The sequence below is a fragment of the Lampetra fluviatilis genome, chromosome 3 (genome assembly GCF_964198595.1).
Source record: "Lampetra fluviatilis chromosome 3, kcLamFluv1.1, whole genome shotgun sequence".
NCBI classification, from domain to species: Eukaryota; Metazoa; Chordata; class Hyperoartia; order Petromyzontiformes; family Petromyzontidae; genus Lampetra; species Lampetra fluviatilis.
This window is the reverse complement of record NC_136277.1, coordinates 24079244-24105450: the sequence shown is the minus strand read 5'-3', so window position 1 is coordinate 24105450 and position 26207 is coordinate 24079244. Positions and strand designations below refer to the sequence as shown.

At 52.3% G+C, this 26207-nt stretch overlaps 2 protein-coding genes across 3 annotated transcripts in view; one reads left to right on the top strand and one right to left on the bottom strand.

Annotated features, from left to right (window-relative positions):
* DOT1L (DOT1 like histone lysine methyltransferase) overlaps window positions 1-8941 on the top strand; it is a 28108-nt gene extending 19167 nt beyond the window's left edge. The window contains 10 exon segments of the mRNA XM_078885552.1: window positions 57-221; window positions 1439-1568; window positions 1926-2108; window positions 2677-2796; window positions 3207-3297; window positions 4464-5002; window positions 5265-5473; window positions 6203-6261; window positions 6885-7574; window positions 8814-8941. Of these exon segments, the coding sequence (XP_078741678.1) occupies window positions 57-221; window positions 1439-1568; window positions 1926-2108; window positions 2677-2796; window positions 3207-3297; window positions 4464-5002; window positions 5265-5473; window positions 6203-6261; window positions 6885-7549 (2161 nt within the window). The 3' untranslated portion in view covers window positions 7550-7574; window positions 8814-8941.
* Window positions 8942-14289: 5348 nt separating this feature from the next.
* CACTIN (cactin, spliceosome C complex subunit) lies at window positions 14290-23928 on the bottom strand. Of its 2 annotated transcripts, none has more exons than XM_078885538.1 (9): window positions 22280-23928; window positions 21233-21422; window positions 20863-20958; window positions 19911-20056; window positions 19265-19427; window positions 18759-18873; window positions 17408-17756; window positions 16157-16443; window positions 14290-15611 (listed from the first exon to the last, which is right to left on the bottom strand). In XM_078885538.1, exons 1-9 carry the CDS (start codon window positions 23740-23742, stop codon window positions 15121-15123), a joined length of 3300 nt encoding a protein of 1099 aa, XP_078741664.1. In that variant the 5' UTR covers window positions 23743-23928; the 3' UTR covers window positions 14290-15120. The 2 variants fall into 2 exon arrangements, with proteins under 2 accessions (XP_078741664.1, XP_078741671.1); XM_078885545.1 differs by having other exon boundaries at window positions 14290-15605.
* Window positions 23929-26207: the final 2279 nt, after the last annotated feature.

Below are 26207 nucleotides of genomic sequence, written 5' to 3'. Positions count from 1 at the left end.
ACCCACACACCTGCTCACCCTGTGGTCTACGTATTCCCGTGCCTCCGTGTCTCCAGGGTGGTGAGACTGCGGCCTTCCTCGTGTGCCCCCCGTTCCCGGGAAGGACCCCCCATGTCCTCGGCCCCCCCTGACTACACACGCTTCTCCCCGGCCAAGCTCGCACTACGGAGGCACCTGACGCAGGATGGGACCCCCGACTCGCACACGGGCATTCCCAGCAGGTGGGGGGGGGGGGGCGCGGGTGGTGAGCGGGGCTGGCGGCCAGGGCGAGGGTCGGGTTAAAGTGAGATGTGGGGAATACTTCGGCGGCCAGGGGTAGGGTTAAAGATGGGGGGATAGCCGTTATTTATATGGTTCGGGATAGGGAGAAGGGTTCGGCTTAAATCTGGTTTGGCAGCAGAGGTCTCGCGCTGAATCAAGCGACATATTTTTGTCGGTTGCTTGGTGGAAGTTGTCTGCCCTGTCGCTCCACATGATGTTGCCGGTCTTTGCTACAATCATGCCCTCTCATCTCTGTGCTTGCAAAATGTAGACCTTCCAACATGAACACCTGTGGCAACATGAAGCATTCCGACTGTCCGGCTTTAAGGTCCTGCGTTTATCCAGACTGTATTGTGTGACGAGCTCGCAAATCCTTTAAAGATCTGGTCCATCAGAGAGCTCCTCCTGTAGTCGAGGTGGCGTTGAAAGGGTCATGTAGCTCATGCTCAGTCGCCGCGTTCCCAAGCAGCTTCTGTTTGGGCGGATAGAGGGGGCTAAATAGGCACAGGGTGAGTTAAAGACGTCAGAGAAGTACTCTTAGGTTTTTTTCGGTAAAGTCACGTAGGTAAAAAATAATAATAAATGAACGAACATAACTCACTTAAATCATGGCGTTTCGGAGGCAACACAAGTCTCCGTCTTCAGGTGGGACCGTCACAGCTAAATTTACTGTGACGGTCCCACCTGACTTTACCCTAAAAACCTAAGAGTATGAATCCTTGAAGTCACGAAAGCTTCAAATCTACGTCGGAGAAGATATGGGTGGTTGTGGTACTGGAGGCCTTGGAGCTGACTGGCTTCGCTGGCAAATGAGATCGGTGGTGTCAAGATCAGGTTGTTTGGAGTGGACAGTTGGAGGCAGTTGCCCTCCAGCAACAATGGGAGATTGAGGATTGACGCTCACAACAACGAGCAAAGCGCTGGGTGGCTAATGCACAGCGAGTTGGCACAGTGGAGAGAGCAGCTGGCGCATCTGCCAGTCATCTCGGTCAACCCATAATGCCTGGGTCTGGGTCTGTCCCCTGACTTTGAGCCTTCCACATTTCACGTGGCCTCAAATTCCACGTTTTCTGGCACAAGCACCATATTGGTGAATAGCAACTGCTGGTGTATGCCTGTGTCTTGGTACCGGAATGTGCTTTTATGCATTTACACTGTGTGTCACCCTTCCCCTTAGGTTGGAGGAGCAGCATGAGAATGGAGTCGGAGATCATGACCTCGATGGGGTCGACTCCCCGCGTATACCCCCACCACCTTTCCCTCTCTCCCCTCCCCCAGCAGCCGAAACAAACTCCATGGAGGAGGAGGTAAAGCCCCGACTTGGTCGAACACTCGTGCTGAGCCCACACAAATACTACGACCACGAGCCCTTATACGAACATTGGTGCTGATCCTACACAAATACTACTAGCACTAGCCCTGACACGAACACTTATGCTGATTCTAGCACCAGCCTAACCCCTGATGCTAGTGCTAACCCAAACCCTAACACACTGTCCCAGATACTAATGTTGCTCCTAACACAAGTCGTCCTCCTGCCTATAACGTGAAACATAACACGAGTCCGTAACAACAACCCTACTACCCGAAGCACAAGCCCAGTGGAATTAGATTTCAATAACTAACTTGTGTTCGTGTATGCGTGTTTGTCTCCATGCTGCCAGTTCCCCACCGTCACCGCCGCCCCTCCTCGCAGTGCTGACGCCATCAGGAGCCTCCCCGTGCGCATCCCCCTCAGCACTGTGCTGCCCTCGAAGGCACCCGCTGGTGGGGGGCAGCCGCCCCCCAAACTGCCCGTGAGCATCCCGCTGGCGAGCGTGCTGTCACCCGCCCCCCCTAACACCATGGTAAGGAGCACATCGCGGTCCGCTGCCCCCCCCCCTACCCATCCGCCCCTCCCCGCTGCACGATCACGCACACCTGTGCTCACTGCTGCTCACTCCTTCTCATTGCTACTTCACGAACACACGCAATTTTACCTTGCTGAGCTTGTCAAAGAGCATAACCATCACGCAAACTCCGGTCATCCTCGCAGCGGCTTTTGGCTAACCGTCGAACAAAGATGGTCACTGCATCGCTCGCTTTCAGCTGCACTTCTGCAGCATCTGGAATGCTCTTCCTTCTGATGTTAGGGAAGCCACTGGAGAGCTACGCTCTTTTAAATCTAGATTTAAATCTCATTTCTTGAACTGCGTTTGGTGTTTAGTTTTTTGTCCTCCCCCCCCCACCTCCGATTAGCACGGTTGGCTTTGTACGGTGCGAAAGAAGTTCAAGATGCGTACGTACACTTACATACATATCTGCTAGACGCTCGCACCCCTCCTCTCTGCTGCGCACTGTAAAACGCTTGTACCGTTGCTCGGCACGCACGCTCCCGCCTGCTGCGCCTCACGCTCACTGCTGCGCATTCTGCAGCAGGACGACCCGGAGGCGGTGCGCTGTGCGTTCCTCCGCGCGCGCCGCCCCCCCCTCGCCTCCTCCTCCGCCGGCAACTCCACAGTCAGCCCCCAGCTCTCCCCCACACACGGCAACCAGGTGGGGGGGAGCTGGGATGGAGTGAAGCGCTCTAGAGGGGGTGTGGGTGGGGGGGGTGAGGGACCTGAGAGATCACGTGGGCCGGCCAGGGTAGAGGAATCCAGAGGATTGTGACGCTGGTAAACGGGGACCTCGGCAGGGACGTGCGAGGGAGCCGGGGTACGATGAGGGAACCTGGAAGAGGGGTGAATGCTGAGGAGGGTTACCTTAGGAGGGATGAGAGGGGGTGAGGAACCCAAGAGCCGAGGGGGTAAGAGATGAGGGACCGGGTTAGGGGGTGACGGCTGGCAGGGGGATCTGGGAGGGGGTGGGCACATGAGATGGATGAGGAACCTGCGACGGGGTGAGGGATCTGAGGGGACCTGAGCTCATGGAGACTTGTGCCTTGTGTCTCTCCTCCCCTGCCACAGAGGAGGACCCCTGCCGAAGGGGGGTGGAGGGGTCTGGGGGACAGCCCTACCAGGACACCCCTCGCCTGCCCGCCTAGGGGACTCGCTTCAGGTACGTGTGTGCACGCGAGTGTCTGTGTGCATGTGTGTGGGCGGTAGTGTAGCGGTTAGCATGCCGCACTATGAACCCAGTGACCCGAGTTCTATTTCCACTCACAGCCAACACCAGTGACGATTATTTGAACTGGTCCTGGGCCTCCCCTAGGTCGACTCGGCCTCAAATGAGTACATGGTGCGGCGTGTAAACATCACCATTGGGGAGAACAAGGCGACAGGGCGTGGTGTTGGCCACCCACCCCGTCGTGTGCCGTTCCGGCCTTCATAGGTGCTCGCTAACAGCACTTGCTGCAACAGTCTGTTAAGGCTATACTGGGGATCTTGTGTGAGCAAGCACGCACCTTGCCTGGCACGGACGGAGTTGTGCTTTTCCACCACTCAGCGGAGAAGGGCGGCTGTTGTGTGTGCACGTGTACATGTGTGCATGCACGTGTACATGTGTGCGTGCACGTGTACATGTGTGCGTGCACGTGTACATGTGTGCGTGCACGTGTACAATAGGTGGCGCGGTGGCGCAGTGTTTTGCACACGGCGCTCCGAACCCGACAATTCCCGGCCACTAATTAGATCAGTGACGGATCAGTGACAAGGGTTCCCTGAACTAGTCCTGATGGCCTTACGTAGATTAACTCGACCTCAAATGAGTAAATATGAGCACCTGGGATATAGAGGTGGCCACGAGTAGTGATGTCCATACATATAACAACTATTATGATGCTTTATTTTACCAGGTAAGGCTCACTGAGCTATATAGCTCTTTTTCCGAAGCGACCTGGCCACTTGATAGCTCAACGAAGGGGCTTATCATATGGAGATTTATCACAGCCAAATACTCGAATCGCATGTTTGTAAATGTAGAGGGAAAACAGGAGGACCTGGAGAAATTCCATGCGACCACGGGGAAAATATACAGGCGTCAAGGTCGGGATCAAGCCCATGTCCTCCTATATACCTGGCTAGGTAGTTCATGTCTCGCCACTGTGGCGCCCACTCACTCAAGCACTCACTCAAGCACTCACTCAAGCACTCGCTGAAGCACTCACTCAAGCACTCACTCAAGCACCATGCCAGCCTTCATAGGTGCTCACTAACAGCACTTTTTCCCAACAGTCTACAAGGCTATTCAGGGGGTATTTATCTCTGTTTTTTTTTGCACTGCAGGTCTGCCACTTTCCTCCATCTCCAGCCAAGATGGGCCATGTGCTCCCCCTCTTCCCTGCCAGCCGGTGGCCCCCACCCAAGGCCCTCCTGGAGGAGGAGGCGCCCCCACCTTCTCCCCATCTCCGCTGGAGGGGGGGCCCCCGCTGCTCCTGCCCGCCAACCTCTCCCCTCCGCCGCTCAACGGCGCACCGCTCCTCTCCCACAACTCCCTGCACTTCTCCCAGAATGCAGCACACCTCTCCCACAATTCCCTGCACCTCTCCCAGAATTCCGTGCTGCCCCAGCAGGGCGGTTGTGACCCCTTGGCCGACCCCAATGGGCGGCGACGAGGTCGCAAACGCAGGGGCCAAGGCGGCTCCCTCGCCTCCTCGTCCTCGTCATCCTCGTCATCATCGTCGTCATCATCGTCACTTTCCTCCTCTTCCTCCTCTTCGTCCTCGTCGTCTCCATTGCCCTCTTTGCCGAAGAAGAAGTCGCTGGGAGGGGTGAGGGGGATACGATGCCAAGCGTCAGGGTCCCCACTCAACATCACCGCTATGGTGAGTGTCCCCCACCCTTCCTCTGAGTGTCTCCCTCTATGCCAGTATCTCCTACCCAGTGTCGTCTTCTCTCTGTCCCTCCCTCCTGCCTTCTCAGTGTCTCCCAGTGTATTTCTCTCCATCTCTTCTCCTCAGGGTCTCCTCAGTGTCTCCCTCATTCCCTCACTCCCAGTGTCTTCCTCATTCCCTCCCTCTCACAATGTCTCCCTCCCAATGTCTCCCTCCCTTTCAGTGTCTCCTTCTCTTTCTCTGTGTCCCGTAGGTGAGCACCATTAACCAGCCGCTAGAAATAACGGCAATCTCCTCTCCCGAGACGTCTCTGCGGAATTCTCCAGGGCACAGTGGAGCAGGGGAGGAGGGTGGGGTCGCCGGGGGAGGAACCGGAGGTGGCGAGGGCCTTTCCCAGGGGGGCAGCCCCTGCAGGGGCCCCACGATGACTCCCGAGGCCGGGCAGGGGAGCGACGCACCCAGGTGACCGAGTGAGGCCATGTGTGAGGGTGCACCTCTGTGAGTTTGTGTGCTGCGCCGGCCTTCGTAGGTGCTCGCTAACGGCATCTGTCGCAACAGTGTGTTTAAGGCTATACGGGGGATCTTTGTCTTTGTGTCTGTATGCACAAAGTGCATTTCGCTTGCGTTTTAGTAACGTCGCTGCCACTTGATTGCGAATGGCGGTTGTTGTTGTTATTGATGTCTGTTTACCTTTGCTGAGGCCGGGCACGGTGCTGGCCACCCACCCCCTCATCTGCCATGTCAGCCTTAATAGGTGCTCGCTAACAGCACTTGCTCTTACAGTCTGGTAAAAGCTATATTGGGGGGCGTCTTCGTACAAGTCTGTGGGTATGTATTTGTGTGTCTTTGTGTACTTGTGTAGGTGTGTGTGTGTGCTGAGTCGGGCCAAGTGAGCAGTGGTGCAGTGGTGAGCACACTTGCGCTATGGGGCCTGAGTTCAATTGCTGGCCACGGCTAACATCAGTGGTGAATGATCTAAGAACCAGTCCTGGGCCTCCCCTCACACGAGTACTTAGTGCAATGAATTTAACATCACAATTGGTTAGACAAAGCCAGCCGGGCACATTAAAACTCTCCTGCCATGTCCCTGTCTTAATAGGTGTTCGCTTAACATCACTTGCACCTAAGGTTTATAAGGCCTTGTGGGGCTTTGCGTCTTAGTGTGTGTTTCTGTCTCTGCTTTGTCTGAAGGGGCAGGAGTGGTGGGACAAGGGAAGGAGCTCAAGACAAAATGAACCAGCCCAGCAATGGTACACAGACATGTATACTCACATAGACATTGACGCACATTCATAGACATGTATACTCACATAGACATAGATGCACATTCATAGACATTTAATGAAATACACATATGGGGAGGAGAGGTGGCACAATGGTTAAGCACCATCTGCTATGAACACAGCGATCTGAGTTCAATATCTTAACCTGTCCCTGGACCCCTACTTCACCAATCTGTGCCTGCTAGCGTGGTCAAGTATGGTCAAACAACTTCCATGACTGACACACAGTGAAGGGAGGTGTTTATCCAGCAGTGGATTGAAAGACACGTAAATACACACACAATGCACACGTACGCTGACATGTGCACAAAAGCACACACGGACACATGTATGTATGTTGAACTTATTTTGCACTTTACGTAGCCAACTGCTAATTGGAGGTGCGAGGAAGGACAACAAACTAAACGCAAAGCGGTTCTAAAGAAACTAGTTTTGAATATTTTTATATATATGTCAAAACGTACCCTACATCAACACACACACAAGTTAATATGCACACAGACGTGCACAAACACGCACACACACACAGTCCCACACTCGCACACTCCTTCACGCGCGTGACGGTGCCATCTGTCTCTATCTGCCTCCAGATGCCTCCCCCATGCCCCCCCCGTGCCTCCCCTTGCCGATGACGCCGCTGTCCTTTCTGCCGCCGGTGCCCCCCCACGCCGGCGCTGCGGTCTTCCCTCCCCCACCCCCCCCGCCGCCGGCACCAGCAGCGTCGTCGGCGCCACCCACACTCTTCCCACCGACGGCGACGCCTCCTTCCTTCTCCTTCCCAGTCGGCACCACCTCCTTCCATTTCCCGTCGAGCACCAACACGATGTTCGTCTCTTCGCCGTCGTCATCGTCGTTATTGTTGTCGTCGTCATCCTCCTCCTTACCGTCGTTGACCACGGTCCTCCGGACTTCCCCGGCGCCAGCGCGGCCCCCGCTAGCCTCCTTCCCTCGGTCGGCGTTCCCACTGCTGGGCACCACCTTCAGCTCACTGGTGCCACTGCTGGTGTCTCCTCCCCACAACAATCTCCACAACCCCTCGTCCCAACCGCCACCGCCGCCGCCACTGTTGCCGCCCGCGCACCACCAGCGCCACCAGTACCAGCAGCACCAGCAGCAGCAGCGGTCGGGCAGAGTGGGGGCGGCCGGGAAGGGGGGGGCGGCGCCGGCGAGGCCGGGCGTGGAGCCGCCGCTTGGGCTGGACGGCGCAGTATGGGTGCCGCTTGGAGTTCAACCGCCGTTCCCCGCGAGAGGCTGAGGGGCCAGCGTGGCCTGACGGCAAGGTGAGGTGGTACTGGGTGGTCTCGAGTTCTAGTGGTGATAGTGCTGGGTGGTCTCGAGTTCTAGTGGTGATAGTGCTGGGTGGTCTCGAGTTCTAGTGGTGATAGTGCTGGGTGGTCTCGAGTTCTAGTAGTGATAGTGCTGGGTGGTCTCGAGTTCTAGTGGTGATAGTGCTGGGTGGTTTAGAGTTCTAGTGGTGATAGTGCTGGGTGGTTTAGAGTTCTAGTGGTGATAGTGCTGGGTGGTTTAGAGTTCTAATGGTGATAGTGCTGGGTGGTCTCGAGTTCTAGTGGTGATAGTGCTGGGTGGTCTCGAGTTCTAGTGGTGATAGTGCTGGGTGGTCTCGAGTTATAGTGGTGATAGTGCTGGGTGGTCTAGAGTTCTAGTGGTGATAGTGCTGGGTGGTTTAGAGTTCTAGTGGTGATAGTGCTGGGTGGTTTAGAGTTCTAGTGGTGATAGTGCTGGGTGGTCGAGAGTTCTAGTGGTGATAGTACTGGGTGGTCTCGAGTTCTAGTGGTGATAGTGCTGGGTGGTCTCGAGTTCTTGTGGTGATAGTGCTGGGTGGTCTCGAGTTCTAGTGGTGATAGTGCTGGGTGGTCTCGAGTTCTAGTGGTGATAGTGCTGGGTGGTCTCGAGTTCTAGTGGTGATAGTGCTGAGTGGTCTCGAGTTCTAGTGGTGATAGTGCTGGGTGGTCTCGAGTTCTTGTGGTGATAGTGCTGGGTGGTCTCGAGTTCTAGTGGTGATAGTGCTGGGTGGTCTCGAGTTCTAGTGGTGATAGTGCTGAGTGGTCTCGAGTTCTAGTGGTGATAGTGCTGGGTGGTCTCGAGTTCTTGTGGTGATAGTACTGGGTGGTCTCGAGTTCTAGTGGTGATAGTGCTGGGTGGTCTCGAGTTCTAGTGGTGATAGTGCTGGGTGGTCTCGAGTTCTAGTGGTGATAGTGCTGGGTGGTCTCGAGTTCTAGTGGTGATAGTGCTGGGTGGTCTCGAGTTCTAGTGGTGATAGTGCTGGGTGGTCTCGAGTTCTAGTGGTGATAGTGCTGGGTGGTCTCGAGTTCTAGTGGTGATAGTGCTGGGTGGTCTCGAGTTCTAGTGGTGATAGTGCTGGGTGGTCAAGAGTTCTAGTGGTGATAGTGCTGGGTGGTCGAGAGTTCTAGTGGTGATAGTGCTGGGTGGTCGAGAGTTGACTATCCCATGATTCATTGTCTCACTGCTCCTCCTGGTCTCTCCCTGCCCTTTCTCAGCACTCTCTCACCTCTACCTCGAGCTGTCTCGCCATCAGCTATGCAAGGAGAGTTCTGGTGCTCGAAGTTACTGCTGAAGACTTCCCTTGACTCTGAACACAAAAGAAGGTCTCAAGGGGGGGACGGGGGTCTTGGGGAATAGACTGGGGTCTCAAGGTTAATGGGGGTTTAAGGGGCAAACTGTTTGTTTCAAGGAAGTGTTTGGGCCTTGAGAAGGTGCGGGAGCGGGGGGGGGGTTATGGGGAGGAATTTAAATCTTGGGTAGGCTCACGTTTCAAGGAAGAGACTGGGGTCTTGGGTGGGGGGAGAGAATGGGTGATTTTGGTGACGCGAGGGAACTGCGCTCCCACGGGGGGCAAAGCGCGTTCAAGGAAACCTCGAAGGCGTCTTGGTGCTATTTCTCTCATCACTCTGACCTCATTCTGGGGCCCAGACGGGGCACCGCCAAATGCGACAAGCGCCGTTTCCTCCCGAAACAACAAAACAAAACCCCCGCCATATGGCTGGTCAGGCTGAGCTGTAGAAACTTCTCCACCTTTTCATCCTCTCCCTCTGCACGCCGGGGAGAAGACATCTCCCCGGGAGGTCTGACAGCACGCTATCTTGAATCCAGTGCCATCTCGATATTGAGTTGTCCTGAGCCAGAATTATTGACTTTTGCAGTCGCAGTCAAACGCGACCCGAAGCGAATGGAGCGATTGAGTAGAATTTAGACGGCCTCGGTTGCTTGTCGTTAAAATGTTTTTAAAGTATAAATGTTTAAAACAAACCTGACACATCATCAATAGTAATGATAGCACGATGTCACAAGGCATGTTGGAACCATGCCTAGCAAACATCCCCAGTAATTTTCGTAATTTAAATATTTGTGACTCGTCAATTTGTCCAAGAGCAGTCACGAGCCTTGGTGTCGCATTATTTCGTCTCCGCGACTCGTAGCGCTGGCGGTCACCAATGGTGGAGGCAGCTGACACCGCGTACTGGTGTTTGTGTTTTCATACGGCGACGGTGGTGGCGATCAATGTGTTTTTTGCAGAATTTTAAATTCCCGTGCACAATTGAGTGTTTGTGTTTCGTTTGGTGGTTTTGTGAATGTGTCGCTGATATTTTAACATTTGAATTTTTTTTTTTTGCGGTGGATTTCTTTGCTCGTACGGAAAACTTTGTCGCAATACTCAGCTTTAACATCAGGCCCTGATGTCGGAGGAAGACTTTTCTGCCCTTCGGGCCCCACTTGGGAGCCACTCCTTCAACACAAGTTTCTCTCCATGCAGCCAAATTATAGATGCAAGCAAGTGTTTTGTATGGCCATTAGTGACTGGGTAGAGATGTCAAAATCCCCAACCAATAGCTGGTTTAACATGCATGGCTGAAATATTTATTTAAAACCCTGGACCTCAGTGGTGTTGGCTTAGTGTCTCCGACACAGCCATTATGGACCTCCTGAGAGAGACACACCCAGCCTTGCGATTGGAAAGCAGCATCTCGGTGATGCGGACTCTTTTTTGACAGCCATTGGTGAAACCCCTGAGGCTGATGTTAAATCTGGGTGGTGATTTCTGATTTCAGCCCAAAATGGAAGCTCACTCAACTCTTCATATCAAAAAAACATCAACCCTCTCACCCCTTGAATCCCTAACGCCTGCATTTATAAGCCCCATAACTACTGTATCGGAAAGCCCCCTAAACTCCTCATCCACATAGCTCCTGCAACATAGTTGCAGTTATGGGGAGTTGGGTGGCAGAAGATAGGACCAGAAGCGCCTTTTTTCCCGATAACTGCGATGGTGCTGGCTGTGATGGTGCTAAACACTCGCTGGTGCTGTGTGGGTTGGGATTGTGGGACTGCACAAGGATGGGAGCACTAGCCATTGGGGAGCCGCGGTGCATTGTGGGGCAGGGTGCTAGAAGGGGTCTTTATCATCGCCAATCAGGGGTCTTTAACGTCACTAATAGACGTGCCATCTTGGTGAAAAGGCACATGATGTACAAATCCCGTGATGCACTGCTCCACCCAGAAACCCCTGTGGCTCCCTTAATTCCATGCAGTCGCCCATTGTCGCTGCAGACTTACTATTATTATGCACACATGGTGCATTATGGGTGAGAAAGTGTTGGGGCAGCCGTTGGAGTAGATCTAGAGGAAGGCTAGACGACCTCCTTGTACCTCAATGGGTTACCGTGCCCCCGCCCCCACCCTCCGTAACGACCTCTTCCCCACCCCTCCACCCCCTACATGTTTGTCAGTATGAAGTCTTGCGACTTTTTGAGGGTCAATTGGTGACTTTCTGCTTTAAAGTGTTGGCAATGCTACACGGGGCAGAAAAGATAGCTAGCGGTGATCGGCTCTGGGTTAGGGAAGTGTGGCATGTGAATGAGTGAATTTTGTTTGCAATTCAGGAATGTATTCACCTTTTGTGGGTTGTAAAAAACGTAAGTTAATTGATGGGTGAAATGTTTAAAAAACAAATTAAGGCAGTCGTATCATTTTGTACGTTTGTGGTTGGTTACGTTTTAACTGTGGCAGCTCAAGTAAACGAGAACACGACCTCAATGATGACAAGAAACACACTTGGGAAAGGCCTGGGTTCTGAACTTGGGGGAGGGGGGGGGTATTGTGGTTCTGAACGTGTATAATCTTGTTGGTTTGAGAATCCAGGATCACGAAATCTGGGTTTTTAACCTGCAGTCATATTGGTTCTAACCTCAATATCTTCAAGTTATGAACCAAGGATCTTGTGAATCAGACTTTGGGTGTCGAAAGCAGCGGTTCTCAAAGTGTGGGCCCCGGTACCCACAGGTGGCCCACGACGGTCCTCCAGGTGCCCCGTGGGGCTGTGATGCAAATGCAGGTTGATCCGGGAATAATGACAACGGTTATACTTTAAATGCCCCCCCCCCCCCCCAAATAAGAAACCGAACTGTTAATTCGAATAATATGAATCCTCCTGTATTGGTATTTAGAGATAAGTGAACGTGTTTGCCCTGGGTCTGGGTGGTTCACAGGAATGTTTGCATCGGCTGAGTGGTCCGTGGGCCAACGCAGTTTGAGAACCACTGGTCGAGAGGGTCTTGAGCAGTGTGAATCTGAGTCTTGGGTCACATTGTTATAAAATCAAGGTCTTGTGGTTGTAAAACCGCAATCTTTGTTGGCTTTGAAACCTATGTTTCGATGGATTATGTGGCCGATGGTTTAAAACAACTTGAGTGAAGTTCATCCATTCGTTTTCTGTGTAGATATCAAGATGGGTGTAATGTGCATTTTCCCTTCAAGGCTGACACAACCCAAAACATTAAACGGCTCTTCAGCAGCTACGCTGGCCCCTTTTAACATGAACTGTTTTACAATCTCCAAAAACTTTGCAAAATATAATTAAAATTGGTATTGCCAGTTTTATTTGCCACGTAATGGATCCTGAGTGGAATTGTTCTTACATCTCTCATCGCCTGACAAAGCCGCCCGAATGAGGCTGCGTGATTCCGTAGTTTTTATGAAAGTGCAATTGCAATAAAGTGCAAGTGGTATATGTTCATCTGTTCCAGATAAAGCATCTTCTTATTGTATTCCTGTAAGTTATACTTCATTTTGTAACATTGTAAGTCGTAAGTCAAAAAAAAGTGTGCCGTCCTTCCATTAGCTCGCTTTTGCTGGTCTCTTCCTGTTTACATCAAATCGCATCAAGTAATTTCCAAATTCTGCATGGTGATGTCGCGTGTTTAAAAAAAATTGTTACCATTATTATCAGTTGGGTGAACCACAGGGTGGTTTAACTGAACGTGGTGGTTTTACACCAGCGAGCGTGACATCACGATGTCGGTAGTAAAACCATTTTTAAACCTGCGGAGGTAAAAGACTAGCTTTGAAGGATAACTCTAAACCTTTTTTTTCTGCACGTGTATAAAGGGTCACTGTTGCTGTGCTATCCCACATGAGCTTGAAGATTCAGTTAGGAAGAAAAACAACTTTCAATTGACTTAGCGTTGTAGTGACGACACTCGTGACTCACAACAGTATCACGTTGACCACTGGCTTTTCTCCACTAAGGAAAGTTGCTCATTATCCTCTGTTGCCCACATGTCTTGAACGTAATTTCCCAAAGCATCCGTGCTTTTGACTCTGACCCTGTGAATATCCAGGCTCATGACCCATCCATCGTTCCCTCTATATAATGAATTCCTCGACAACATACAGGCCCACCCATTTTGTTTTTGGGTTGTGTCGTCCTCCATTGAAGGTGTTCTTACACGATCGGCCACTGCAGCTGGGGGTCTTGTGGTTTTGCCCAACGGTGTCACGTGATTTAATGTCTTGTGTGTTCTCTTCAAAATGGTGCTGTGGATTAAACAGGTGAACAGGTCTCTTCGCGCGCGTTCTTGTTGCTCGGTCGCCTTGCAGCATCACCCCATTCACCTGCGTCACATGACCCTCTGCCCAGATGGGTCGCATGACGACACCCACCTAGGTCATGTGAACCCCACCCTGTAATCGCATGACTGCACTGGGTCACGTGTATGCTGCACTTCTTTTGCACCGTACGTAGCCAACCCTGCTAATTGGAGGCGAGGTTGGGTCCTATCCACCTGGGCCACATGAGTTGCCCCCACCGCACTTGACCCCAACAAAGTGGGAATGGTCATGTGCCCCAGGTGTGTAGAATCTTGTGATCTCGAGGGTCAGGTCATGTGACACTGGATGCATAGAATGTTTCAGACGGAACATGGAGATGTGGTAAAACCAAATCACGAGAGGGGGAGGGTTGGAGGCGTGGCAACCACAGGACAAACTCGGACCTGTTGTGCGTAGGAGGTGTGGGTGGATGTGTGTAGCTGTGCAAACATTGCAGGGCTGTATAGTTGTGAATATTTCAGGCCTTAGCTTACAAGTTACATCTCACACTTACAGCTATCGCCACCTTCCACTCGCAGGTACGCAAACAACCCTGGCAACCACATACACGTGCCAGCTGAACTCTCCAGCAGCACTATTCCACCACAACCCTCAGTCTCGGCCCATCACCACTCGACGCATCTCATGCATTCGTTCCTCATGTGAGGCACTGACGTTGGTCGGTGTTTGTACATGTGGTATGAATGCATGGTGGACATACACGTGTGTATGAACCCAGGAACCTCCCTTTCATTCACAACCAAGGCTAACAGTGGTGAAAGATTAGTCCCTCAGCCTATCAGTCTCCTGGAATGACATTTCTCAGCAGCATTTGTAGATGGTAAGGCCTTCACTGATTTTGACTTCTCCGGGCCTCACCAGCAAGGTGTGGAAGGGGTTACAATTGTTATTTTAAATAACATTTATATTTACATGAAATAGACGTGTTTCATCATTTACTGCCCACAGTCCACCAGACTTAAAAAGTTAATTTTGTTCACAAGCAAAGTACACCATCAGCACAGCACTGTTAAGATGCGCATCAATTGGTGAGTTGCGGCTGTCAAGTTTTAAGAGGTCATATGGGGGTCACAAACAATTTATTACAAAACCCAAATTTTACAAAATATATTCAAGTCAGAACAAAGTTACCAAAAATGACTGTCATTCAACCCTCATTTACACCAGCATTGTGCAGGAGTGGGCTGTTCAGGTAAGTGTACTGGTGAGCAACACTGGATGGGTGGTCAGGTTGGTTGGGTGATTTTGTAAGGTGGATAGGTCGTTGTGGGTGAGTGTGAATAGGTGGGCAAGTGGGAGATTGGATCAGTGGATATACACCATGACAGCACTGAGTGCATGCTTAAAGGCTGCACGTGAAATCTTTGTGTATGTGCCTATGCATTTCCAGAATGCGCCCTATCTTGGGAGCTCAATAGAAGTGAGCCTGGATAGTGTTTTGGTGGGTGTCCATAAACGCCAGGCAGTAATATGCTGCTGCATTGTGGGCAGCAGAGGGCAGTTCAGCAAAATCTATTGTTCTGAAGTTTGCTCCCACATCTATGCATCCCTACTTCACCAATCCGCAATGACCAGCATGGCAAAGTACAGTCAACTCTCAATACCCACATGGTGCGGGGGGAGGCGGTCATCCAGCAGTTGATTGACAAAAATGCTGTACATGCACACGTGCGCATACACAAGTCCACGTACATACGCGACCGTACACAAATCTCCACCCGGTCCTGTTGCCTGGAAATGAAACCAAAGCTAGGAGAGCACACTATGGCCCTCCCGGCGACAATAATTTCTCGCCAACAGCACTTGCCCCTGCAGTGTATGCAGGCTACACGGGGGATTATTTGCAGCTCCATGTGAATATACGTGCCCCATATACAAAGTCCACCGCCAGCAGTTTGATCACCGCCGGTAGCGGTACCTCTTAAAGTGGAACCACAGCTGGAAGATACTGTTGGCGAACTGGCAGCGGAACCCGTGGCGGTGGGAGTACTCCCACTCGCGGCTCACAATCTTGAAGGCGATGTCCTCGTAGGGCGGCCCCGCGTGGAAGCGCAGCGTCGCAAACTCGCGGTCGCCGTCGCTCGACTCCAGGAAGTACTGCGGCGTCGATTTCTTGTCGATGAGGTCCGGGTAGAAGATGTTGAACTTGTAGCCCTGTACGATCTTGGGCGGCGGGTTGTCGAAGTCGTAATGCGTTTGGTTGTACTTGTTCCACTCGAAGCCCGTGTGCACGCGGTTGAAGAAGCGCGGCTTGCGGGGGCGGTACTTGTCCGACCACAGGTAGAGCTTGTCCGTGAGGGGCACCTCGACACTGAAGCGCGCCTCGTCCGTGCCCATTCCCTCGCGCGCACGGCGCTCGAATGCATCTTCCGCTGTGTCTTCAGCTGAACCTGCGGGAAAAGTGAGGAGGCAGGAAAAGATGGGGGAAAGAAGAAAGCAGATGGCCAGCGAGGTGGAGAGGGGGAAGAGAAGGGAGACGGGGATTGATTATGAGATGAGTGTGAGGGGAGACAGAGTGAAGGGAGACATGGAGAAAGATGCAGGAGGGAGTGGGGTGTTGAAATACATGTAAATATTAAAGACATAAATACAGAGGTGGCTTGGTGTCTCAGTCGTTACACCACTTAACCTCTGATCCCTTCATTTGGCTAAATTCCAGTTGCACAAAACAAAATACATTTGACTGACACGCAATTAACATTGTTTTTTATCTGCAGTCGTCCTTGTTGGACAGTGCTGCCCCCTAGAGTGTAGATACGTGGCGTTATCAAGCAACTTACTCTTATTTGCCATGTAAATAAATTGGTACAACAAAATTTTTACAAACATTTGACGCTACCGATTTCCGCCCTGGCCCATAGCCTATCTCCTCCCGCAAGACATGGTGTCCCTCCCTCCCCTCTCTCGCGCAACACCGCTTCCCGCGGTGACGCACCGGTCTCCTGGAGCTGTTTGCGCGCCAGGTAGAGGCGCTGGTTGTCCTCGTCCGCCTCCATGACGTGCGCCTCCACGGGCAGCTCGTCGGGCGGCAGCAGCGTGGGGCTGTAGCGCCCGGCCTCGTATTCCTCGCAGCTCTGCCGAACCAGATCGGCCTCCGTCAGCACCGAGTCCCCCGCCGTGCCCGCCCCTTCCCCGCTCTTGCCGGCTTCGTCCTCCTCGTTGTCGTCCTCCTCCTCCTCGTTGTTGGTGGCGGCGCTCGATGGAGTCGCAGCTGATGAGGGTCTGGGAGGGCGAGGGGGGGGAACATGCGTGGGAATTTCAAACACGTGAACGCGGGCTGCGCGATCGTTATACGTATCCTGTGTGAACCTGCGCGTGTCAGTTGTGTAGTGTGGTTGGCGTGGGACCTGCTATGAGGATTTAAATGCCCCACCCTCTTTAAGTAACAGCGCCTGGGCGTGTGGGTACCACCTCCACACTCTATAGCAATGTCACTGGCATGTATAAGTGACGATACATATGGAGTGAATGCATCGTATCAACCACGTGACTATTACCTCCAGTACATGAACACGCAAGTACGAAATGAATGAATGAATTATTACCCTTTTATCACTGACATATACAAGCTAGACCAGCGTGGGGCCCTCGCAGTACGGGTGGTTTTCCATTGGCTATTTCCCGACCTAAGCTACAATCAAACCGTGCAACTCTGGCTTCACAAAACATCTGTATATGGCTGGGGGCCAAGCAGGGCAAGGGGTGTGGTTAAACATTTTTATCACATGTCGCGTCAGTCCGCACACAACAATAGGACCCAGGCTGCCCCACATACTCCGGAACGGCCCACAAACCAAAACACATCCTCACACGTCCCCATACCTTCACAGACCCCACACCACACCTCCACACACCAGGTACCCCCACACATCATAACAGCCTTCACAGACTGTTGGGGGAAGTGCTGCTAGCAAGCACCTATGAAGGCCAACACAGCACCACGCTCGGCCACCTCTATCTCCCCAGTGGCAATGTTTACACACTTATCAGGTACAAATGTTAGGCTGGGTCGACCTAGGGGAGGCCTAGGACCAGTTCAGATAATCGTCACTGTTATTAGCCATGAGCTGGAATCGAACGCTGGTCGCCGGGTTCGTAGCACAGTGCGTTAACCGCTACACGACCACTCCCCAGACACATCATAACAACCACATGCCCACACACACCACCCCCCAACCCCACGTACCCTGGCAACAGCGCCCCTGCACTCTGCTGCAGTCCGCCCTCCCCCCTGCCACCACCGCCACGCATGATGGGGAAGAGGGGCTGGCTCTGCACGCCCTGCTCCTGCTTCAAGCGGAACAGCTTGAGCCGCAGGATGTCCTGGTGGCGCTCACGGAGTCGCGCGCGCGCCGTATACGCGCGCAGCTGCTGCAGCAGCCCCTCCCAGTAGCCGATGTCGAGCGTGGTGCCCCCCGCGACGATCTTGCCCGTGATCTGCTGGTTCAGCGCTGTGAGCTGTGCGTACGTCTTGCCCTTGAACACGGCCGAGACGTCGCCCGCCACCGAAGGGTTGATGCCCTCGCGGCGGTCCACTGCGAGCGGGGGGCGGGAGTGGGGGTGGTGCCGCGGTTTGGCGAGGGAGAAGGGGAAGCGAGAGGGGAAAAGGGTTGAGAAATCAACAAAGGCTTGGGGATTCATAATTGATTTTTGGGTGAGACTTCACCAAATTTTTTACGTGAAAATAATCCACCACATGACGTAGCCAAACAAATGAATTTGTCACGTGCGCAACAACACACCAATTGTTATCATTTCTGCTCAGAGTGAAGCTGAAGGATGTTTCATTTGAGATTGCATCAGGCATCCTCAGGTCAGAACCCAGGAAGTTAGAATACCCGTGTCACCTGACCCAGCTTCTTAAAAAGCAAAGGTAAGGGGGTTTGTGGAAAAGAGTTGCGGGAACATTTGAAGTTTACAATAGGGTTTAGGTTTGTGGAGTTAGAGCTAATGACGGGTTTGGGAGTTTAGGGGTAAGAGTTGGAGGAATGTTAGGGAAAGAGTCAGGATTCGAGTTAGCATTATGGAGTGAGGCATTGGAGTTTGGTTAAAACCCAGGGTTAGAGTAAAGTCTTGGCGTAGGGTTCAGGTTGTGTTTGGGGTTTGGGTCAGGGTTCTGATTAGAGAGATGGAAACACAGGGGGTTTGGAGGGTGATATGAAAGAAGAGAGTGAGACTGGGCCTTAAGGAGGACATCTGTGAAAAAGAGCTTGATAGCTCATCGGATTCATCTAGTATAAATACATATTCTGATTCTGGAGTGACTGAGTGAGTGGATGAATGATTTAGTGGATGTATGGATGAGTGACTACAGATTGAAGTTATAGGGCAAGTTCATGTATAAGTGGTGTGGTTAAGTAGATGGGAGAGTGAGCGGTGAAAGAGCATGTGAGTCAATGTATTACTGGTGAGTGGTGGGTGGGTGAGTGAAAGCATGTGTCTGGTTAAGTGAGTGGGTGAATAGTGAAAGCTACGTAGTGAGTCAGGGGTATGTGGTGAGCTGTGTGTGGACAGAAAGGTGAATGGTAATTCTGTACCAGGCCCTGTGCCCTCCGATTGTTTCTTGCGGAGTTTTCCCAGTTCGTCCTCTGTGATGATCGTCATGTCCTTCCAGAAGTCCACGTTCTTGCCCTGCTCTAGCTCAATGTACACCTGCACATAGATGCACGCACATATGTACATACAAAAACCCCCAGTATAGGTTTAACATACTGGTGGGGCAAGTGCTGTTAGCGAGCACCTACGAAGGCCGGCACGGCACACGAGGGGGTGGGTGGTCAACACCAAGCCCGGCCCCTTCGTCTCCCTCGTGGCAATGTTTACACACCGCACCAGGTACTCATTTGAGGCTGAGTCGACCTAGGGGAGGCCCAGAAACGGTTCAGATGATCGTCACTCGTGTAGGCCGTTAGCGGGACTCGAACTCGGGTACATACATACATCTCCCTTCACCTCCCTGCGTCTCCATCTATCCGTACCTCCCAGTATCTCCCTTCACCTCTCCGTGCCTCCCTTCTCCCATGTTTTTCCCCCTGTGTCTTACCCGGATGTCTTCCAGAAGGTCCTCCAGGTCGGAGGCGGTGAGTCCATTGAGGAAGGTGTAGGGTTCGTGCATCTCCACAGCCAGGTCCTCCTCCTCCATGCCCACATATTTGGCCAGGAGATCGATCGGTTTGGCACGCCCATCCTTGATGCGGATCTTGGATCTGAGATGAGGGGTCAAGGGGTGGGCGCATCAGTCAAGGTAGGTGAGTCGACGCGTGCAAGAGTCCACGTGAGCACACGTACGAGTGCAAGTATGCGAGCACATTTGTACACAACCGCACGCACGCACACGGGTCCCCGTGAGCCTCCGTAAGTGACCTGTCAGCGAGCCTTCAACACGTCACGTGGATGGAGGTTGTCTCTGTGTATGCATGCGAGTGGATGTGGTACAAGTGCACCAAAAAAGACAGCACACTGGTACACTTTCATTTTTATTTAGTGAATGCTTTTACACGCGACTGACACACAGAGCAGCAGATAAGGAAGGAAAATACGTAATTTAATACATTGTGTGAATATTTAATTACTTATTTTTCTTCCATATCTGGTACTCTGTGTGACAGTCACGTGTAAAAGCATTCTGTAATTAAAAATGAAAGTGTATCAACGCCTGTACTAACTCGTGTGTGTGCGTGGGCGCTCACCGTAGCTTGGCCTGCTGCAGGTGGAAGTTGTCCTCCTGCTGCTCCCACTGCTTGAAGTGCTCGGCCTCCTTGTCTCGCTGCATCATCTCAAGCTCCTGGTCACGCAGCGCCTGCTCCCGCTCGCGCTCCAGCCTCAGCTGCTTCACCTGCAGCAGCGGCCCCGGGGAGTAACACCATCGTCGTCGTCATCATCATCATCGGCCTTGATCAATCCACCGCTAAATGTCTCCCAAAACCGTTGCTATTTATCACGGTGCTGCGACGCAACAATCCACTTAGCTCCTGCGCGCCAGCTCATTTCGCCACCATGGGTGCACGTACCGATTCATCAATAGAAATATATTATTACGCTCATGATACTCGCGTGAAATTGCGTGGAAATGTATTTATATTGTATGCAGAATACATGCAAATACTATGCCATTGTTACACTGAAGCTCATGACATGAAGGAACAAATGCACGAACCACAAATGAAAGTAAAATCGGGCAGATAATCGATTTTTAAATAAAATCGTGAGACTTTATAATCGCAGGGAAGTGAAGACAGATTGGCACAAGTCTCGAGCCGAGGCCAGGGGTGGGGAACCTGTTCCTGAGGGCCGAATACGACTGTCAAACTCCTTTAGCAGCCACACAAGCACGCACCTCATTCACTTCTGCCACTGTAAGAGGCCCTTGCAGTGACAGAAGTGATTGAGCACACTCATTATTATTACGGTGTTTCCAGGTTTGAAAATTTTGCCCTCCAAAACCTCATTTGTGCAATTAAGGTGCTGATCCACGGATTAATATCGTTCGTGGGTCATTTCCAAGGTGTAGGCCTCGTGTTCACCCAGGCCACATGCAATTAAATGAAGTTGCTGAATGTGCAACCCCGTGGGCCCTTGGCTCCAGAGGGTCTGTTTGTGCATCTGGGCTGTGTCTTTGTTAGGTGAAGGAGGAGTTCCCACCTTCTGTAGCTCAATGCGGTTTTCCTTCTGGATACCCTTGTTGCGTTCTTTCTTATCCTTGTCGCTCAGGTGAGAGATGCCTTTTGTCTCCAGCGCCTGGATCATGGGACAAGAGTTGGACACGCATGACACACGCAGACGACACTCGCGTGCATTTCCATATACATACACATCTATACACACCGAAACATAATAGAGACATATTCCCATACAGTCTTAAGGAGGAGCACATCTATATATACAAACCCAAATATAATTATCCCATTATAGCCTTAACAGATTTTTGGGGCAAGCCCGAGCACCTATGAAGGCTGGCAACGGCACATGAGGGGGTGGGTGGCCATACACACATGCATCCACACTCATCCACCTTGTGCCAGATGAAGGTGCCTAGGAGATTGTTGTCTCCGAAGGGGTTGTCTGCGTTAGTGTAGCCCATGTACTCCTCGCCCCAACCCATCTTCTCACGCCGCTTGCGCTCTTTGGCCTCCTTCTTGGAGAGACGGCGAGCTCGCTTCTCCTCGGGGGTCTCCAGCGCCTTCACCAGCTCCCTCTGGCGCCTGGAAACAACAGGCAGGGGGTTGAGACATGGAGATGTGGGGTACATAGACAAGTGCAGCGGGATAAGACAAAGCGTCAAGAGCTGATAGAATTATGACATATCGAAAAACAGGGAGTGGTCATTCATTTACAGAACTGCTGTAAAAATAATTCGCACAGGTATTTTATGCATTCAAACCGATGTAGTCATTCATACAGTTCATCATAGATGTGTGTAATCATTATTACAGTTTCGTAGTAATTCCTTGTTTTAATTTATCATAAGATTTCTGCTACTGTCCATCATGTAACCTGCCAGCTCATCATAATCACCCTGTGAGAAGTGAGCAGTGGTCATCCCGTGGCAACACTGGTCCCCAAACACGGAATGTGGCTCAGGTTCTGTCAATGGAGATGATCGCCACTCATTTGCCCGTTTGGGTATAATTTTTTCGTGAACGGAGGGGGTGGTGGTTTTCTCCAACGACAGATCTGCACCGGTGGTGAAATTCCTTATTCCATTGGCTGAGGCCCATAAAACCAACTTCCTTCCCAAAATCCTCCTCCACCTCCCCTATCCACTGCTTCCATAGTCCCTTCTATCATCTACCTTCATTCCCCTCTCACCCTCCACCCTTCCCTTCCTTCACTCCACTACATCCTCCACCGATATTCCTCCAGATTCCCTCGATGCCCTCCAATCCTTTCCCCCCCCCCCCGACTCCAATTCCCTTCCACATTTCATTCCTCTTATAGAGTAATCCCATTCTTCTCTCCACCTCGATCTCCGATGTTCCTCCCTCTTGCTCCTATTCCTCTCCACTCTTTATCTCATCCACCTCGCCCATACCCTCCTCCCGTTTCCACCAACTCTCACCTTCGCTCCTCGCGTTGCCGCTTCTTATCCTCTCCACGCAGCCGCACTCTCTCGATCTCCGAGCTCCTCGATCTTGACCTCGACCCGGAGCGGCCACGGACGCTGCCGCCAGACCCCGACCCCGAGTCGTAGTTGCGGGAGTCGTTCGATGACACGGAGTCACTGCTGCCATCCCGATCTCCCTTACTCCTCCTGCTCCCCGGGTCTCCCGATGTCTCCCGCTGTCCCCCTGCCGCACCGCGCAACGGGGACCCCGGCCCACTCCAACCCGGGGGCCTCGTGCCCCAGCGCTCCCAGGTGCGCTCGCCCTCGCGTATCTGGGGCCCCCAGCGAGACACACGAGTACCGTGGTCTCCTCCCAAACGCTGCCCTCTTGCTCCAGGAGACTCTGAACGTTGCCCCCTGCATCTGGGAGACAGTGAGCGCTGCCCTCTGTGTCTGGGAGATTCCAACCACTGACCCCTGTGCTGGGGAGACTCCGAGCGCCTTCTCCCTCTGGGAGACGCTGAGAGCTGCCCCTTCTCCCGAGACCCCAGCCGCTGCCCTCGCTGCCCATTGTGTCGACCGGTCAACTCCAGGCGCTGACCCTTCTCGCTAGGAGACCCAGACTGCTGCCTTCTGCGTCTAAGAGGAGACACCGAGGGCTGCCCTCTGTGTTTAACAGGAGATCCTGAGGGCTGCCCTCTGCGTCTAAGAGGAGACACCGAGGGCTGCCCTCTGTGTTTAACAGGAGATCCTGAGGGCTGCCCTCTGCGTCTAACAGGAGACACCGAGGGCTGCCCTCTGTGTTTGACAGGAGACCCTGAGCGCTGCCCTCTGTGTTTAACAGGAGACACCGAGGGCTGCCCTCTGTATTTAACAGGAGATCCTGAGGGCTGCCCTCTGCGTCTAACAGGAGACACCGAGGGCTGCCCTCTGTGTCTGGCAGGAGACCCTGAGCGCTGCCCTGGAGACAATGAGCGCTGCCCCCTTGGTTTACCAGTGGATTCTGGGCGCTGCCCCCTCTGTCTGGGAGACCCAGACCGCTGCCCCCTCTCTCTGGGAGACGCCGAGCGCTGCCCTAGCTGCCCTCTGCGTTTACCAGGAGACGCAGAGCGTTTCCCCCTCTCTCTGGGAGACCCAGACCGCTGCCCCTTCTCTCTAGAAGCTGAGCGCTGACCCCGCTGCCCCCTCTGTTTACCAGGAGACCCAGACCGCTGCCCCCTCTCTCTGGGAGACGCAGACCGCTGTCCCCTGCGTTTAGCAGGAGACGCAGAACGTTGCCTCCTCTCTCTGGGGGACGCCGAGCGCTGCCCTCGCTGCCCTCTGCGTTTAGCAGGAGACGCCGAGCGCTGCCCCCTCTCTCTGGGAGACTCCGAGCGCGGCTTCATCTGCCCCGCGCCGGTCTCGCCTGAGTGAGGCCTGTCGTGGGCCCCGGGCCGGGCCGCGCGCTCCTCGCGGCGCTTCTTATCGCTCCCTCCCATGACCCGTCGCCTCGGCTCCTGCCACCCGCGCTGCTCCCCCTCCTCCTCGCACAGCGGAGACTCCGTTGAGTGCCGCGCAGTTGCCGGCGAAAGGTTCGAACGACAGCGAACTCGGAGCGACAGCGAACTCGGAGCGTGCGCGGCGGCCTGGAAAGTGCGCGATGCCTGGAACACAAAAAAAAAAGAAAGGGTGCGGGGGGAAAGCCCCCGAGTTCGTGACGTCATATCGCTGCGTGACGTCATCGCGCGCGCGAACAAGAAATGACGTCGGCGTTCAAGCAGCGCTATGACGTCGCAAAGGAGGCGTTAGTGACGTCACAGGGCGATGACAATGGACGCCGGACAATCATAAATGACGTCACGCATCTGGGGGGGGGGCAGACATTTGTGACGATATGTGACAAGGCGGGGGGGTGTTGAGAAATGTGACGTCACATCAAAATGCGCAACTTTAAAAAAAGACAACACGTTCTACTTAATTAAATATACTTTTTTAATAAATGTGACAATGACAATAGTTGAAAGCGATTTGAAGCATGTTTTATAAAAAAAAAATTGGGAGGGGCAGAGCTTTGTGACGTCATATTTGAGGGGGGGTCTGACGGTTTGTGACGCCGTGTGACAAGGGGGGAGGGGTCAAAAATCGTCCAAAATCGCGTGACGTCATTTATGGACGGCCCCTTAGCCTCTATTCGTGTACAGGGGAATTGAGTTTTCAGGTCCATGCGGCGTACAGCCGCTTCAATACGGACAGCAACAACAAAATTATCATACTTGTGGAGAGTTGCGATTGCCCCTCCTCCCCCGGGAATTGCGACGCTCTGGGTAGAGGGATGGTGCTCATCGTCTTTGAAATCGATTGGCCGACACCAGCAACAGCTTTAAATTTCGATTTAAAGCTTTCGTGACTGCAGGGATTCATATTCTTGGTTCTTTCGGTAAAGTCACGTAGAATGGAAATAATAAAATAATATAAATATAAAACAAAAATTGTTTAAAAATATTTTTAAATGTGATTTCATTATTTCTAATTTATTTATTTTTATTTCCCTTCTACGTGACTTTACCGAAAGAACCAATAATATAGCAACAGCTTTCTTTAGAGCCGCCTCGTCTCACCACCAGTGTCAGACCAGAGAACGACAAAAGGCGACCAGCACAAAGACAATGCCACCGTCAAGGGTAGTGATAACTCGGGGTGAGCAGCTACAGAATGACCGTCTTGCCAGTGTCAAAGCCAATATCATCAGAGCATCTTTGTCTGCATGTTCACCACAAGTACCGGGTGTGGTTAATGCGAACTTGATTACTTGCAAAAGGTTTCTATTTGGTCTTTGAACATCTTAACACCTCCTGTTTTATTGGCCGAAAGGGTAAACACTCTATTATGATTACTCTTGGTTCTTTCGGTAAAGTCACGTAGGTAGACAAAATAATCGATCACGACGTTTCGATCGCAAGCGACCGTCTTCAGGTGAGAGAGGAAGCCGGCTGCGAGACACGGGGGGGGGGGGGGGCAGAGAACGATTGGAAGAGAGAAATGCAACGACCGCAACACAAGTGATCGTGAGAGACACACACAGACAGAGACACACACACAGAGACACACTCAGAGTCACACACACACAGACAGAGACACGCACACACAGAGATACACACAGAGACACACACAGAGACACACACAGAGACACACACACATGGGTATATGGAGGATTCAACCTTTGTCTTCTATTTTCATACGCATATAGTTGTATTGTTGTGTGAAAGTTGACAATTTGTATTATGTTCTTCACTGGTGTTATAGGTTTAATTTTTCTGCTGTAAAGGTCTCGTGTTCAGCAATTCAACTTAAAAGACAATTTTCACAACTTGTTGGTGCTGGTGAGACGTCTAAGACCCAACTGGTTTATCTTAAGTTTGGAGATGAACTGGCACAAGTTGTTACAGGCCGCTGGCAAAATAGTCTGGATAAGCAAGTCTGAATTTAGGGATGGCATATTTTGCTTCTGTAGTGCCCCAAACACACACATTTAATGTGTGTGCATTAGCCTGCATATATGTGCATCTGGTAAAACCGGTCGGCTACGATTGCTGGAGACCGTTTTTCCGGGTCAGGGTTAGTGACAGAAAAATCAGTGTGCTGAGCTTGAGTGGTGATAAATCACAATATGATGTCATGATATCACGCATGCATACAGCGACTATTTGGTAATAACATACAATGCATCACACTGCACGTTGTGACGCAACCGACCAAAACCCACATCACGTATGGAGACTGCTATTTGTAGCACGTCTTAATGATCATCGGGGCAGACGAGTCATTTGTTTATTTACACACGCTTGCAAATATTTGACGAAACCTCTCGGCGTCCTTCGGGATATACCATCGTAAGGTGGCGGACAACAGAGCAATTGAGCTGGCACTGCTGAGATCCCGGATTTGAAATCCAAGCTGCCACCAC